This window comes from Cephus cinctus, unplaced genomic scaffold, assembly GCF_000341935.2.
Source record: "Cephus cinctus unplaced genomic scaffold, Ccin1 Ccin1_scaffold1399, whole genome shotgun sequence".
In the NCBI taxonomy this organism is placed as follows: Eukaryota; Metazoa; Arthropoda; class Insecta; order Hymenoptera; family Cephidae; genus Cephus; species Cephus cinctus.
The window spans coordinates 121775-138519 of record NW_014333795.1 but is presented as its reverse complement, the minus strand read 5'-3'; the positions used below and the strand labels follow the sequence as shown (position 1 = coordinate 138519).

General features: G+C 39.4%; 4 protein-coding genes across 14 annotated transcripts in view; 2 read left to right on the top strand and 2 right to left on the bottom strand.

Annotated features, from left to right (window-relative positions):
* Nucleotides 1–951: 951 nt before the first annotated feature.
* Nucleotides 952–14638, bottom strand: LOC107273124 (E3 ubiquitin-protein ligase TRIM9; the record flags this gene model as incomplete). Its single annotated transcript, XM_015750966.2, is given in 4 exon segments — nt 952–1236; nt 3037–4672; nt 4815–5189; nt 14534–14638. Coding segments are annotated over 2 exon segments (777 nt in total), but the record flags the coding sequence as incomplete, so codon positions are not given.
* LOC107273133 (L-2-hydroxyglutarate dehydrogenase, mitochondrial) lies at nt 5480–9514 on the top strand. Of its 7 annotated transcripts, none has more exons than XM_025090415.1 (9): nt 5480–5739; nt 5889–5962; nt 6673–6779; nt 7079–7280; nt 7415–7627; nt 7685–7876; nt 7955–8226; nt 8307–8486; nt 8557–9514. In XM_025090415.1, exons 3-9 carry the CDS (start codon nt 6694–6696, stop codon nt 8750–8752), a joined length of 1341 nt encoding a protein of 446 aa, XP_024946183.1. In that variant the 5' UTR covers nt 5480–5739; nt 5889–5962; nt 6673–6693; the 3' UTR covers nt 8753–9514. The 7 variants fall into 7 exon arrangements, with proteins under 7 accessions (XP_024946183.1, XP_015606473.1, XP_015606476.1 ...); XM_015750987.2 differs by having other exon boundaries at nt 5480–5794; XM_015750985.2 differs by having other exon boundaries at nt 5481–5794; nt 6528–6779.
* LOC107273137 (post-GPI attachment to proteins factor 2-like) lies at nt 9347–11108 on the bottom strand. The gene is made up of 4 exons (XM_015751013.2): nt 10621–11108; nt 10223–10469; nt 9948–10163; nt 9347–9847 (listed from the first exon to the last, which is right to left on the bottom strand). The coding sequence occupies exons 1-4, from the start codon at nt 10810–10812 to the stop codon at nt 9720–9722; spliced, it is 783 nt and encodes a 260-aa protein (XP_015606499.1). The 5' UTR covers nt 10813–11108; the 3' UTR covers nt 9347–9719.
* The window catches only part of LOC107273134 (calmodulin-lysine N-methyltransferase), a 20955-nt gene continuing 15381 nt past the window's right edge, over nt 11172–16745 (top strand). For 2 of the 5 annotated variants that reach the window (XM_025090418.1, XM_015750999.2), the window contains exon 1: nt 15402–16165. In XM_025090418.1, coding sequence (XP_024946186.1) covers nt 15530–16165 — 636 coding nt within the window. In that variant the 5' untranslated portion in view covers nt 15402–15529. Of the gene's footprint in view, nt 11485–15401; nt 16166–16745 lie in introns of those variants that run through there. The other 3 variants (XM_015750998.2, XM_015750994.2, XM_015750991.2) reach the window with 3 other exon arrangements.

Here is a 16745-nt window from a genome sequence, read left to right as displayed (position 1 = left end):
CCGGACTTTTACGCGTTTCACGAATTTTCTGGTCAAACTCCAAAATTACGCCGGCAAACTCAACCAGGCGAATTTATAGTATATACAGATAACGCGTGGAGTTTACATAGAGCTTAACTCGCGAGGTGAAAGGTCGAACAAGCAAAAATCTCCCTTACGAATAATTATCACGTATGGACCGCGTATGGTGATTGGGGTTAACACGTATTCGTCCAATTGTCATTTAAACGCTCGATACGACAGCGACGCGTCATGAGCTCGTTTGTATTTTGAAAAATTTTTTTTCATTCCTAAAAAAATTCAAAATCGTACGTATGAAAATTAATTTCTGATAAGAGATAAGCAATCTTTAGCTTGTCGGCTGGACTTTGAAGGAAAAATGTCAAAGCTTAAATAACGATATGGAAAAGTGGTCCAGAGTTACTCGTTAAAAAGTTTTTAAGTGCACGATCTCACGATCAGTCATGTGATAGCGGGGTCCAGAAGGGCTGAGGAGAGCAAGAAGGGACCGACTGGAGGACGTGATACCATTTCGTGACCATTTGTCAGGACTAACGCGAGGAAGTGATTCCCTTAACGGGAAACTCCATATGTCAGCCAGTGGGCCAGGTGGCGAGTTAAACGAAAAGTGACTCTAGGATGGGTACACACCCACATATGACACACAATATTGGAGCCAGCTGTCGCTCGAGCACATATTGCGAGTACCGCCATTAGGAAAGTCGAGCGAGCCTGGGTTCGCGCGGATAAAAAAAATTTTTGAATAAAACATAGAAATCGGATCGAACAATTTTTATAAAAAATTCATCCCCCTTCGCAACACCGTATACTTAGTCGCTGAACGTTATGGGTCTGAGTGAAAAAAAATTGGTATAAAAAAATTTCTTTCCCGTAGACATTGCCCATATAATTTGCCTGGATAAAAGTGTAATAATATAAGCTGGGACTTACCTTCTGGGCCTTACAAGCTGCTGCCAGTGGTAAAACGTCGTGAGGATGTGCAGCGTGCCGATCCCGCAGACACAAGGAACACGTGGCGGATTTGCACAGGGCGCAGTAGAGGCTGACAGATTCGCCATTGTGATCGGAGCAATGTGGTATACCGTCGTGCCCCAATCCTCGCGGGCCCTTAACGTTATTCGATTGCCAGCTGCCTCTTGGTGGGCCCAGATTGTGCGCAGCCAGTGGGCCCCTTTTGGGATGACAGGATTCCCTGCAGGAGTCGCAGTAAAGAACCTGAAAGTCAAAGGACGGAGAATGTTGACGGCGCGTTGAGATATTGAAAAAAATTATGCGACTGACAGGAAAACAATATGGCTGACTGTGGGCAGATTAGTGACAAGAAGGAAAAGAGAGATCCGAGGAGCCACTTGCTTAATACACGTTGCACTATCGCGCGTATACGTGGACTGTTTATTCTAGAACCGTCCATTGTTAGTTAGACAATACCGGAGCCCTCGGAAACCTAATTACTCTCGGCCCTCGTAGAATTTGAACCGGCGTTGAGAGAACCCAATCGCTTCTCGTTGTCCCTACACGACAATGAAGTGACAATGGTGGCGTTTCCTTTCATCGTGAAAAATTCACGACGTCGAATGAAAAAAGATTGAGCGATAAAAGGGCACCAATCGGTTAAACGGAATAATAGAACCACCATTTCGTGTCGAAATACCTGTACACTGACAGTCCTACCTAAATCACTTAGGATTCGGATGATTTATAACCGCCAAAGGTACACGTAATTATGTGGCACACGAGAGTACAGGGTTTTCTACGGAGTTACGTTTTTCTACTATCGGTTTCTTCCGTCTGCCGGTAGGTGGCCGAGCGTCGCTTAGTACACGGTGAAATATTGCGTACGCGATGTAGCGAAACTAAATTAGGCCGTCGTTATACGTACTATTGTTTCGCATACAATATACTCCCTCTATCTCGTGCCCTTGGATAAACTTGGATAAACGCCCTGTTGTACGGCGCCCTCGTTATACGATATGATGCTGCCCTTTCTCATATCGATTACGGGAAACGAGTTCCCTTAGACATACACACGGCAGTCCGTAATGTAGTTTATGGTCATTTGCACTGCATCGGCTTTCGCCATTAACGCAGAGGGACGTATCCGAGAAGAGTTATGAAACCGAGAAAGTCGATTGTGACGGGTTTGATTATATTTTTGAGTCTATTATCAAAACAGCATCGGCCCATGTAACGGTGTATCCGAACTGATTGACTCACTGTTATCTTTCTATAAGAAAATTCTAAGCAGACGTACCTTAGAAATATCGTAACACATAAGTCTTATCTGATAAATCGATTAGGCTTAACAGTAATTCCGAGAAAGTTTTAGGCTCTTACGACTCCTTGACGTGAACGATATCTCCGGGACTTTATTTCTCTTGGCGACGCAGGCACCGCGACGCTCCCGCGTAACGACGGCAATTTTTATCACGCCTAAAAGCCGTAAGCTGATTCCACGATAAATGACATTTTCTCTATTTTTTTTCCCTCTTTTATACTGTCCTTCGCGTTCTTTCTCTTCGTGACGTAACAGATCTGATGTTAATCTACTGTCTCTGAGATGAGAAAAAATAATATGCATACTTCAAGGTGTTGGGGGAAACGTGAGACGAATTACACGTCACAGCCTCGCGAATGACTTTGTTATCTGAGAAATACATTATAGTGTCAAAAGTCGTACAAAGCATTATTGAAAATAAGGAATTTTACTTATCGATCACAGTGTAAATGAAAGCTCCAAGAATTACTATCAAAATTCGTGCCATGTATTTACTATAGCTGGACAGGATTCACGAGGCGTTCGAGAAAAGTTAGTCAAAACAACCAGGGTACCTTAAGTAAATAGGACAGAAAACAACTTCGTCCTAGTTCCTAAGAGGCCAGACACTTATCCAAGAGAAATGAAAAAAGAAAAATCCTAGGGAACAAAAGAGCTGTCATTCCTACGTGAACCAGGTAAATGAAAAGGAGAATAAGGATGACAAAGGGAAGTAAATAATGTAAATTTTTAAAGCTTACCTCACATTGCTCGCACGCCACTGTAGCTTCCCTAGGTTCCCCTTCGCACATTTGACACTGGGAGCGTATGTTCCTGGCGTCCTGGTACTTTTCGACTATGCGTTGCATCGCTCTGTACTTGGGTAAGTTATGTGCGCCACCCTCGTCGAAGTAGACGTTCTTCTGGCACACGGGACAGGATAAGCACAAGGTACCACCAGAGGGTGGAAAGCCACCATTTCCTGGAGTACCCACGTAACTTCCTGGCCGAGAACTGGTAGACGTGCTGCTGCAGACAACTCCGGAATCCGTTTCGGACAGTATAGACAGCTTGTCGGCTTCCTGGTCAGAACCTGGTGCGTTTGAGGAATCCGTCGTTGATTCTGGTGGTGAATCCGGTGGTGCTTGCAAATTCACGGCACACGAAAGACACAATGCATGCCAGCACGGCAATAACACTGGATCCGTAAATAATTCCTTACACGAGGGACACCTTAGCTCGTCCTCCATCATGAAGACTTGGAGAAAAACTTTTATTTACTATGAATGACTTAGGAGTGTTCTTAGTTTTTCTTTTTCAATAGAACTGCTCCAGTGCCTTCTTCAAGAACTACCGTAAACGATCGGTATGGCGAATTATTATTTCGTAAGATCGCTTCCCATTGCTCATATAAATATAACTCCTTACGGTGTCCAAGGACCTTGTAGTATTCTCCTTTCTACCGTTTAGATCACGGTTCGTAAAGTCGAGCGATCTGGATCTCTAGATCTTTTTACATAGGACCGGCTTGTGGTCAGGACCTTCGTCCTGTGCTTCACTTAATTTACATCAAGATCTTCGCGAACTTAATGGACATTTGTTTCGTGTACTTTTATTTTGTTATGTTGACACAGTTTTTAGATTTATAGTTTTATCACACTCGACACTTCAAAAACTTTTAAGATTGCTAGTCCTCTTTTAATATCACCTGTCAATTATAATGTGCATCATTGTACACCGAAATTCTTGAGATCGAACACTTGGCGCGGATATAATAGTTGATAAAAAAAACTCTCGTAAAGTTTGAAAATTGAAAAAGAAATAATCGCCGGGTAGTCTTAAAAAATTGTATAAGATAACAGTAGCAATATCTTTTGAACAGGATTATAGGAACACTTAATATGCCCGCGTGCGATCAGGTAAACCCGGACGCGAACTCTGAATGCGACGCTACATGGAAGCCGTCACCGAGTTGACTGACTCCCAACGAGTCAAAGAACCGCCGCGCAACTTGGCCACGCACCACGTCTCAGGGCCGTATAATAGTAAACTCGAATGGGCGTTAGGTCCCCAATGGAGAGGTAAGTCCTATCACGTTCCTCTCTCCTAAACCAGAGCCCCATCAGATTGGCATAAATCGTATATATAAAGGATGAAACTCCTGTTCCCGTATACGATTACTAGCAAATCACCCATTGACGATTCGCCATGGTGGCCATTGCTTGAATTTATGAAGGTCGAGGTCGGAGCATAGTGATTCAGGAACTACGGCACGATAGATCTCCTTTACGATTTTACCCAGTGATTTCGATGCTGTGGGGAATTTATTCCTGGAGAGACGAGCCTGTCTTTTTTTTTCTCTTGGAGGATGCACTCTGCCAAGGTAGGGTACTGCATCTGAAAGAAGATGGATAGATTATGAAAGAAGATAGAAGAGGTGCCGTAGGGTAGAGAGAGAAATTGAGACAGAGAATAGAATAAACATAAAGAAAGAGTGAGAAGAATAATGATCCTCGAGAGAGGGAAGAAGGAAACTTACTGGAAGATCGTTTCTACTGGGGCTGTAGTGAGACCTGGACCAGGTGCATTCTAGCATGGGAATCGTAGTGCAGCCGGTCCCGCCGATGATCCTCATTCCTGCAGGCTCGAACGATCTCGTTTAATCAAACTGTCAGAAGCAGGACTGACCAACATGGGAAACACTTAGGGATTAGTCGCCCTTCCTGACTTCCATAAAACAGCTAGGAACCTCTAAGCTCTACGCTTAGCACGTTCTACGGGAATTATCGAGGGATCATTGTCTCGTATTTGTGTTCCTTTGCAAGGAGATAACCTGGAAACGTTACCCTGGATCTTTGTTAGTACGTAATCTAACTCAGAAGCAAGGGTACGGATGAGCGTCCCTACACAAAGCCTGTAAAAACAAGAGGTATGACGATTAAAAAGAATATTTCATAATGAATAAACAATTAAGAATATTGTATAATGAATATCTCTGGGAATTATTTTTTAACTTGCTTCTGTAACTAAATCACCATTAGTTAATATCTTTCTTCTCAGCCGATTCCTACAGTGATCACGTAGTACCAACAGTTACCGCACGCGGCGCTCTTTGATTGCTCTGAAGCATAATCTGTTTTACCATAGGAGGACTACGTGGGTGGAGCTAGAGCAATGGTAAAGTGCACAGCTTTTGAAAATCAATCACTCTACTTTATTCCTTAGCAAGAGATAAAAACAGTCATGCGCGTTTGATCACTCGTGATATCTCTCGTTATAACCACAAGTGATCAGCTGTTCGCAGCGCGATAGTACATCAGTTTAAAATTATCTTTGACGGGGAATCAGCCTTGGCTTCCTCATCGTGAATCATCGACGAGGTTCCGTACCAGGAACCAAATACATTTATACTTGGTGATAGTACAGTTCATTTCATTTACCAGTGACGGAATCTACGAATGAAGGTTGTACCGAAGCTACCAATATATCTTTGATACCTCCATGTGACTATATATACATGTATGTATATAAGTATCGTGCGTTCTATCTCATGGAGTCCTAATATGCGTTTATTATACACATGTAACAGTTACATAACATTTTATTTTTTTAGATCATTAAGCTCCCGTTCTATCAGTATTAATACACTGCACTGTGCATTGCAAAGTAAAACGCTCTTTTTCTTAGGTAATTATAAAAACGTTTTAATAGAGATCCGATTGAATTATAATTGAAGTTATTATTTTTAATAAATTTTAGTTTTTTTTCTACGTAATATTTTTGATATTTTTAATTAGACTATCTACGAAAATTATCTGTCTTCCGTACCGGCATTGCTTGTGAATTCTGAAGTTACGAGTCTTATAAACGCGAGATAACTTTTATCAAAATAAAACCTAGTCAACCTCACATATAAAACCAACATGTTTTTTTCGTGTCTCATTATATAAATAGTGTTAATATATGTTAGTGCTGTATCATAATACTGTATGTACTGGCTATCAGTTTAGTACTGAACTTTACACTTAGTAGCCCTTCTTCCATTTGTCTACTAGTCTAATATTAAAGTTTACGGGTAGATATTAATAAAATGTATAACGACTAAAAGTATAATACGTCAAACGTAGAACTAATTTATGTAAATCGGCGGCATTGAATTTCCTACTCGTATCTGAATCTAAGCGAATCAAAAATAGACTTGAATTCAGCCATAAGCCAAGAAACATGGAATTGTCATTAGTATTATTTTAAGGCTAAATCAACGATGAAACTCTGAATGTCACGTTAGCCTCCTGTTAATCAGTCATTACGGGATAGAAAAATTCACAGTGTCAAAGCGCTCAAACGGCTACGTACACGAATACCCGGACTAAGAAATTCACATACAAAATTTACAGTAAATAATACCAGAGATCATCATGTCGACCAGTCTGATGAAAACGTTGGCGAGCAGAAATTCGCTTCAGCGACTTGGAAATTTATGTCGCAATGGTTCTACCTCTAGGTTCGTACTTTTAATATCTGTTATTCTTTATAAAAAAAATTCATCCACTGTACGTAACTGCAATATCCTTTCGTTCTCTGATTACGTCCTGTATTCGTAGTCATATTCATTTTTATTTGCTCGTATTTTTCACTATGAATTAAAGGAGAAAAAAATTATCAATGGAACAAGTATATTCGTATCCAATCGAATATTTCGTGGACTTTGTTGCCACTTAATTATTTGTTCCCTGTTAATTGATTCTAGATTTTTAAAGAATTTTGGGCTATTTTAAATTTAAAATATTTTTTTATCCTCAGTACCGATCCCTGTGGCACCTATGACCTGGTGGTCGTCGGCGGTGGTATCGTGGGATGCGCCACAGCAAGAGAAATGCTCAGCAGGCATCCGTCTTTAAAGATAGCGATTGTTGAAAAGGAAAAGGCCGTAGCGATGCATCAAACTGGACACAATAGTGGTGTCGTACACGCTGGCATTTATTACACTCCTGGGAGTATGAAGGTGAGGATTTTGAAATTACCCTCCACGAAATATAATATATGAATATAATTGGCTGTGCTGATAGCGTATAATGCTCAAAGGCTATTAGCAGACTGATTGTAAAAGTCACTTAATCGTTGCCTGTATTATTACAGGCTAAACTATGCGTAGAGGGGTTGAAACTCTCTTACGATTATTTCTGCAAAAATGATATTCCACACAAGAAAATTGGAAAGCTGATTGTAGCGAAAAATGAAAAAGAAGTTAAGAGGATAGACGAATTACATCAACGTGGATTAAAGAATAACGTACCGGATCTTGAGCTAGTTGAGAGAGATTGTATAGGAAATTATCAACCTAATTGCCAGGTAAAGTTATAGCCTGTACGAAATATTTGTTATAAGGGAATGTGTATCTTTTAATAGGGACAAAAGGCAATATGGTCACCGTGGACAGGTATTGTCGACTGGGGTCTAGTCTGCAACCATTTTGCTGAAGATTTTAAAAAAATGGGTGGAGAGATTCATTTAAATTTTGAAGTAACTGGATTTTCTGAATTGGCTGAATCTAAAGGAAAAGGTGAATTAGTACCGATATCAGTTCAATCCAAAAATAAAGTGAGTTAATTATTGTCGTTTAATTATTCTGTATGTTTGATAGTTCATTTAATTTATCTACTGTATTATATATTGCAGTGTATCTTAGCGAAATATGTACTGACGTGCGGAGGCTTACATTCCGATCGATTGGCCGTGATGACTGGTTGCGATTTAAATCCACGAATAGTACCATTCCGTGGGGAATACCTCTTATTGAGTGACAGTAAAAAATCAATATGCGTTACGAACATTTATCCAGTTCCGGATGCCAGGTTTCCTTTTCTGGGAGTTCATTTCACTCCAAGAATGAGCGGTGATATTTGGTTGGGTCCTAATGCTGTTTTGGCATTTGCCAGAGAAGGTTACAGGTACTTTATTTATGTCAATTTGATAAACTAAAATAATTGGTGTGAAGGATATTTTTTAAGAAATACTTAACAATCTGCAGCTGGTTTGACATAAACGTGAGGGATTGTATAGAGATGGCTAAATTCCCAGGACTGTATAAACTGTGCTTTAAATACATTGTGCCGGGGCTTCATGAAGTTTTGAAATCTGTTTTCTATCCTCTGGCTGTAAAAGATCTTCAGAAATTTATGCCAGAAATCTCTGTCAAGGATGTAAAAAGGTATGAGTTTTGTACCAGCAATTATATATTGTTTAAGAAAGTGGTAGAAATATCTTGAACCTTTATTTAGGGGTCCTGCGGGTGTCAGAGCACAGGCATTGGATAAAGATGGTAACCTGGTAGATGATTTTGTGTTTGATGGAGGTGAAGGAAGTATTGGTAAAAGAGTACTTCATTGTCGGAATGCTCCATCCCCGGCAGCAACTAGTAGTATGGCGATAGCGAAACATATATCTGACAAACTTGAAACAGATTTTAAGTTTTAGTACATTTATAGAATATTAATTATACTAGACTGAAGTCTCAGTTTTTCTAAAATAATTTTTGTCTCGTACGGGACATCTAAAATGAAATGATCACACCAGAAGTTGTATTCATTACTGTGCTGAAACATTTTTGTTTATACAAATGGACATCGATAAGTATGAAATAATCAACTGAAGAATTTACAAAAGTACAAAGCTTTGCGCTTTGATATATTTTAGTACTCTATACACAAATTTATCACTTTATCTTACACAAAACTATTTACTTTGTTTACTGTAAATACAGATGGTATTTATTTGTAATATTTTGCAAATCTCAGCGTTAGAACCCTCCATACGCAGTATTTACTCGTGATTGTTTATAGATGCCATGCGTCCTTTATGTGCACATGTAAATATCGTAAGCCCAATAACTTTCGTGACTTTACTGGATCATGTATGAATATTAGTTATTACCGTTATTCGTTTAATAGTTTTATGAGAAAACTATGAGCGATTTATAAACAAATGTATTTTTTAATGTCGTAGTAACGACTAATGTATTTTGTTTAAAAATAATATATTTGTATGCCGTATTAGAATTATTGTAAAACGTTGATTTATATATAATTTATTATATTTACAAGATTCGCAGTAAATAAAACGCCACTACGTGTCATTCTCATAATTAAAATATTAGTGTAGTATTATTCCATTCGTGGTTACTTTGTTCTTTGGAAACTTAAATTTATGATACAAAATATATCTAGCACCTTGATAATATATATATTCTTGATTAATGATTCTTTGCTTTAAAATTAATCACTGCAATTAATACAGGTCATATTGTACATATGTATCCGTGAATTATTACATGAAAAGGTAATATGGCCAACCTTTTTAAATGTTCACAAATACATATTTATAAGGAAACATGCATATCGTTGCATTATTTCCAAGAAAATTGTACTAATCACAGTCATGATTATTAAACGATCCTAAGTCCGTTTCCTGATATTAGTAGACTTCTCCCAGCAAAGTCCCATGCTGCAGTTACGTGAAAACCCATATTGCTGATAACCACCATATACTCTGTCAATGCGAACATGGAGTACACTGAAATAGTATTTCACGTTTTATACATGTTATAAGATATACTCTGAGATAAAGAAAAGAAAAGAATACATTCATGAAAAAGATGGTGTTGTCCATTTACCTAAGGGTTCACAATATTTATTGTGTCTATAGAAAAAATAGCAGGCCATCAGTATCGATGCTACATTAAAAAATAAAAATCTCCATTTCAATTTCAGGGAATCAGTTTCAAGTGCATTTCTCGAGATATTTCTGTAGTGTTTCATTATTAGACAGGTCAACACCATATGTACCAATGATGTTATTAAAAATGTTATGAACGATAACTTGTGAAATGCTGAAAATAAAAAAATTAGTACATAGAAAAATGGGCTGCACCTGTAACATTGTACACACCATAATTCTCATCCGAAGACCAAAAACTCAAAGTAACCAACGCAGTATTTTCTATTATGTAAAGCATCAGAGCAATATTACTTAAGCCCTGTGCTAAGCTATGAACAGTTTCCTTGTAATATTGAAAATACATTACAAGTACTAAGACCCTGATTGTTGCCTGCAAGGCTATAGCTGCTTTCCAAACATCTTTCTGGGGTCTATAGTGTCCAATAGCTGCGGACACTGATGGCAAGAAATTGTATACCTAAAAAGCAATGGATACTGTCGATACATCAACACTAATATACTTATTCTCAACATAGTTCAACAAGAATAAAAAATCAATGACAACAAACTCTTAATTAGTGACTGAAACAAGTGATGTAAGATATACTTATCTAATCTGTAAAACTTACTTTACAATGTGTAGACGTAGCATGTTCAAAATTATACAGAATTGACCAGCCGATGCAAAAAAGAAATGCAACAAATGGCAAAGAGACGGTGAACCAGGCGACTTTTGAAAATGGAAGAACAATACGATACCGCGACGATTCTTCCTTCACGAGAGGGCTGTATTCAGGGTCGAACCTTATCTTATGCATCATACAACTTCGGTGTACACTCTACCACATGATCAGCGTGAAGCAAAAGCGTTTCCAGATCAGGACTGTTCACACTCCATTAATATTCGTTTAACGACGGAAGGGGTATTCTGCATACGACCAGTACCGTATGACCTTACTCTCTAGTGGCGTTTCCAATTAATTCCAATACATCATGGGACGATTTCTGTCTCGATAAAAAAACAGAATACGTTTTTATCGAGACAATATGCCTGCCCTAAACCACTTTTAAACACTATTCGTAACATCATGCTGAACGATACCAGCCATTTTGTCGGGGTTCAAAAGTGCATCATTTCCTATTTCCATACTATCACGCACAGATGGCGGCAGTGTTCATCAATCAGCTGATCCTTACAAGAGTGACACCAACAGTTTTTACATGCTGCAAAGTTTCGCGAATATTAATAACATCTCATTCATTGTGAACGCTACCTAAATAATGTTAGTGACGTGTATTAATGTTGACTGTATTCCACTCTACTCCATTTGCTATTTAACAACAGCAGTGAATTAACGAAAGTTTTAACTACAAATGATATTGTTATTTAGGTTATGTTGTGTCAGTGAAATTAAACCAAAAATTTGTTAATATCGAATCAAGACTAAATATATTACCCAGTGTACAACCTGGAATCCAACACTTGGCGAGATGTAAGTACATTTCACTACCTATTATTACAGACTTTTGTAATATTAAATTGCAAGCATATATCCTTTATAAAAGTAAAAGAAAGTATTGATTGTTGTCCACGAATTTGCATACTTTCTCCCTATCCACATGCGAACGCAAAGTTTGTTCCCCCTTGGAAATCATCATATGTGTGCAAAAGAAAATTGGAAGAACTCGTTTTCCAAGAGCCCCTTATGTACATACACTCAATTATTTAACATTGTATATCAAAGCAATAGAATCGATGAAACATTCTCAGTAAATCAATAACAAACAACTTATCCACTAAATACTTAGTAAGAAGTTATCTTTAAAAGGAATAACGCGAGTTAGTATCAAAGATGATTTCGAGATTCTCAAACCCGCCGCCAGATGTCAGAATATGTTACGTCATATGAGAACATCCCGGTCGATTCGCTCACAAATTAATCAAGTTCAATCATAGTGATTGAAATTGAATGAATATCGAGCCGGAAGAAAAATAAAACCCCGGGAGGGAGCTATCAAAACAAACAAAAATGATAGCCTATAATGCAGCATATAGTGTCAAATCCAAGCGAATTAACTTCGTCCCTTGTTTTTCCCGCAGCAACCCAACCGTCACAATTTCAAATAGGAAATGAAGTATTGGACAATACGTCACTTCGCAATTGTACAATCACGTGCCTTTATCTCTCAGCCAAATACAATTCCGACATAGCCATAACAATATTATTACTCAATGCACTCAAATCGAACCAGCATTGCCGTATCCCATCACAACAACAGCATTCCGTAACAACTCGCGCCTTAAACAAGAGAATCTGGGACATTTGGCCGACCAGCAATATTATTCTCAACTTAGGCGCTACTTATGCATTTATATATCGAGGCTATTAGCTAAATGCTAAAAGAGTTTCCTCTCGGATCGAGGCGTCGCTCGTTTGGCCGGTTTCGACCGACTAGACGCAATGCGTCGGGACGCTTTGCCAGAAACGCCGCAATACCGTAGAGAAACCAACGTAGCCACACGACCCTCTAGATACTCGACTTATATCCACAATAGAGAAACCTCAGCAAATCGAAAACTCGACCAGTCGCAATGCTGTCAATTTGACATTTTCACCTTCACTATACATATATATTTCTTTAAAACCATTCTCCATCATAGGCGAGTCTCCGTTTTCAATGATATAATTCTTTTTAAGACCCTTTAATCTTTACGTCACTCGGCATTAAATCGTTTCAGTTCGACTTTTGATCTAGTATCAAGTGTCAATACAGCGCGAACGAAATTCTCTTTTTAATTCGTGAAAATTCTCAGGTAACCTAAACTAACCTGTTTGTTTGCTAAATTAAATGGCGAGACGACACCTTGTCAATTGGACGTCCCATTATCCACTGAATCTACTAATAGCATCATGAATTCGACGCGTGCAAAATGGAGGACAAAGCAGATTGGCAAATTTGTCTTTTGCAAAGAGAAAACACCACTTTACGACACTTTGGTTTTATCGATTAACACTCTTCTCACCTTTCGGTATCCGTCGACTGGATACCAAACGGATATCATAAACGGAACGGATAACGACCGTCGCTCCTCGATCTTCATATAAATTAATTTCCCAACATCGAGTAATAAAAATTTCGTTCTATTAATGTTTTAATATAATTATCATTCCCAGTCGACCTTAAACTCAGCTGTTTCGTCCCATGAAATACTAGTCCAGGTCTAAGATGAATCATCGAATCACCTCCATACAAATTTATTCCTCGGCTTACGAAAGAATCCTCGAATATATCGAGGGAACAAAAGCTTCTTCGAGCTATCATCGCGCCCAACGGACAGACGGCCAGTTTTCAACGGGCGATATTGTAGTTCCCAATCTCGCGGCCTTTTCCACTAGACACGCCGATTGCGTAACTCACTACGATCGGCCAAGTCAGACGTTTTCACGTTTCTCTCGTCTTCTGTTTTCTTTATTTCTTCCTCAAATCGACTGTCACGTGGTCGAGCGTCAAGGGCGACCTGCAACGACGGAATAAAATTGACAAAAGGGCGCGCAATTTGAATCGTACGTCACTCTCTATACACACGTATATCAATGCTCCGCCTTAATGGACATGAATAATTTATAAACAAATAAGAACTTATCATATCGCCTTTATGCTGTGGCTGTATTAATATCATTGTCACCTTTGAAAACAGATGATTCGTCACGAACGAATATATTTGGTATTTCCCAGCGAGAGAGAGAGAGAGAGAGAGCGAAATAAATTTATTGAGAGAAAAAGAGAAGACTTTGAAAAATAAGAAGAAAAATATTATAAAGTGACGTAAGAACGACGCGTTATTGAAAACTTTCGATTGGTTGCCTCCCGATTATTGAATTTAATGAAAACTCCCATTGAATAAAATTTTCACGACTCTTCTTGTATTCAAATAAACTTTCTCGCGTTGGCTTTTGCATTATTCACTTGGAAACCAACCTTCGGTCGCACCTGTACGCTGGTGTAATGTTGCATGTATGACTTGACGCTGACTTGTACGAGATAGCGATTTGAGGATGCGCCTGAAAATAGTCTATGGCGACTTTGAGCTTCTACGAGGAGACGCGTGTACAGTCATTTATATTTTCGAATGTTTTCCCATATATATACACACACGTAGTGTGCACTTGAATTTCGTAGCCTCTCGTTACGGCGAATTAATTTTCAATTGGATTATTTGGGCCGTGTTTCCGCGTCTATTGTGGAGCATCTTTATTATGCAAGATGGTTACAAATAGGTGCAGCAGCGCCGCTGGTGTTTCCGTCGCGCGACAGAAACCTTCGCCGAGCCTAACTCGAACGCTAGAGCGACGGCGTTTAACAGGGAATCGAAAAGCGCACCCGATTCGCTAGCTATGAAAACTAACCTAAAAATTCTCAATCGCACTTGATCCAAAATTAATAAATCCCATTTGGCGCTCGACACAACGATGCCATAAACACGTAAAGTATCTTTTTCCTTTTCTGCACCCCTAAGATTTTTACAGGACACTGACTTACCTACAGTAATGGCTCTGCGCATCGTCATCGACATATACCGCAACTACTCGTCTTATTCACGTAAACGGCAAGGATCTTGACAAATGGTTAAATTCCAACAGCAACGTTCACAGCGCACTCGATCAAACTCAGTAGCAGCCAAGAATTCTGCATCACGATATCGAGCTGCATCCAATCACGTTTGATGTAAAAAAAAAGTAAACCAGAAATTAGTATTAAATGTCTAGAATTATTTAAAAAAAAAGAAAGAGTAGGAAAATCATAATAAAAATATTGAATTTTATAACCTGTCAAATTCGAAGCATCGTATACGTGTTTTCCGTAAGGGGTAGGAAATAAATCTTAGCGACGATTCTACTGGCCTATTATGAGCGATAATCACGTGACAACATTGCCAATTCTATTTTGCACGTGAAACGCGAGAGCGTACTAATTGCCAGTGGCAGAAAAGTGACGGAATCTAGAATAAGGTGGTGGTAGGGAGCCAGGAGTGTTGGCAAAGTGTACAAGGAGGATAGTAGAAAGAGGATACTCAGGAGTGAGGGTGAGTGCGAGAGAGACAGATTCGTTGGGTTTCAATACGAGTGGGAGAGAGACGGAGGACAGAAGGAAACTTATATAGTACAGCAGAAGGGAATTGGCTCGGGTGAAAGCGCATGCGCCGATCCGCCGCGTGGCGCGAGTTAGAACTTGCTTGGCTTTTAGTCTGTCTCGTTGCTTCGTCCATTATTCGTCCCCCGTACCTGGTGATAAAAACTCGAAGCGATCAAGAGATTTCGGATACCTTGAACGACAGAGGATTTTGAAGTAGATTTTTTTGGTGAAGAAAAATTTTTTCGACGTGATTGAAAAATTTTACAAACAAAATTTTGGCCATGACAAATTTGCATGCTAATCGAGTAGAGTGCGAGCGAGGATAAGGAACTTCATGCATGGTTGTACCGAGGGATTCTCCATGTACGTCGTGTCCTGAACTGGACTTCCGGGGACGTCGTGATGTCCGGGGACGTCCTGGTGAAGGGGGATGCTGGTAGTTGTCATCCTAAGGAGAGTCACAGTACGGCTCAGAGGAGATGGAGGCTTTTGGCTAGGGCCTTGACCAGGTCGCCGGAACCGTTTACGGAAACGGAAGATGAAATTTCCATGAGACGGTTCACCTCGTTCGGTCTGGTTAACCCCGTGATCCTCGAGAACGCCGTTACCGATCCTGAGTCTTCTTGGTATGAATATTCGGCGGTTGTCGATTCGAAGATCTACAGTGCGGAGATACGACGGATCAATAAGAATTTTACGGCTAACGAACTGATCGGGTTCAATAATACTGGGAACGTCTGCGTTTGGCCGTCCGAAGAGTGTCTCGCTTATTACCTGATGAAGAATCGCAGGATATGCAAAAATAAAATGGTACTGGAACTTGGTGGTGGTATGAGCTGTTTGGCTGGTGTTTTTGCGGCTAAATATTGTTCCCCTAGTGGAGTCACCCTGACCGATGGTAACGTGACCAGCGTCGACAACGCCAGGTGCATCATCGCCAGGAACGATATGGCCGATTTTATTAAGTGCGGCGTAGTTCAATGGGCGAGAGCGGCCAGGGTGCTGAGACAGGCTGGTGTCAATGGGAATCGGGTTCAGGTGAATTTTTGAGGCTTAATAATTTTGTAATTTTTAATTTTTTTTTTTTAGAGAGATATTTTTGGATTTTTTAGATTTCATCTTTTTCGAATTTTTTTGTCACTAATGTAAGCGGTGCTCTCGATTGCGTATTGGAATTGATTTGAATAGGTAAATTTGAACGCTTCCGTTTCTCTTTAAAGCTACTTCCGGTACCTTGTGTAATATGCTGTATTCACGTTTTACGGTTGTTCGTAATATTACCCTTGTTCTTTGTGACCCGTGCTGTTTTAATTTCCGCGCCAATTCGAATTCACGCTGAATTTCGATAGGCATGCTCTCGTACACATGGGGAAAGTACGGAGAAACCTAAATACCAATTTCGTGGATTTGGTGGAATCGATAAAGTTCTACTTCTCTTCGCTTGTACTTAGATTGGTATGATTGTCGTATACCGGTCATTTATATTCGGTGGAATAATTTTGACAATAATGAAAAACAGAGTTGATTCATATTACATTCCCTTTGCGAGTGGGAATTCGAGTTGATTCGAATTAATTTACATATTAAGTTGTCAAGAATTTCCAAAATTTCGATATGC

What these genes read in the sequence shown, in the direction of transcription:
- LOC107273133 (XM_025090415.1), top strand. Translation starts at nt 6,694, where the DNA reads ATGTCGACCAGTCTGATGAAAACGTTGGCGAGCAGAAATTCGCTTCAG. An exon ending in CGCAATGGTTCTACCTCTAG is followed by an intron (nt 6,780 to 7,078) that starts GTTCGTACTTTT and finishes TTTTATCCTCAG; the next exon opens with TACCGATCCCTGTGGCACCT. An exon ending in TCTGTCAAGGATGTAAAAAG is followed by an intron (nt 8,487 to 8,556) that starts GTATGAGTTTTG and finishes ACCTTTATTTAG; the next exon opens with GGGTCCTGCGGGTGTCAGAG.
- LOC107273137 (XM_015751013.2), bottom strand. Translation starts at nt 10,812, where the DNA reads ATGATGCATAAGATAAGGTTCGACCCTGAATACAGCCCTCTCGTGAAG. An exon ending in CTACGTCTACACATTGTAAA is followed by an intron (nt 10,470 to 10,620) that starts GTAAGTTTTACA and finishes ATTGCTTTTTAG; the next exon opens with GTATACAATTTCTTGCCATC. An exon ending in GTCTTCGGATGAGAATTATG is followed by an intron (nt 10,164 to 10,222) that starts GTGTGTACAATG and finishes TTTTATTTTCAG; the next exon opens with CATTTCACAAGTTATCGTTC.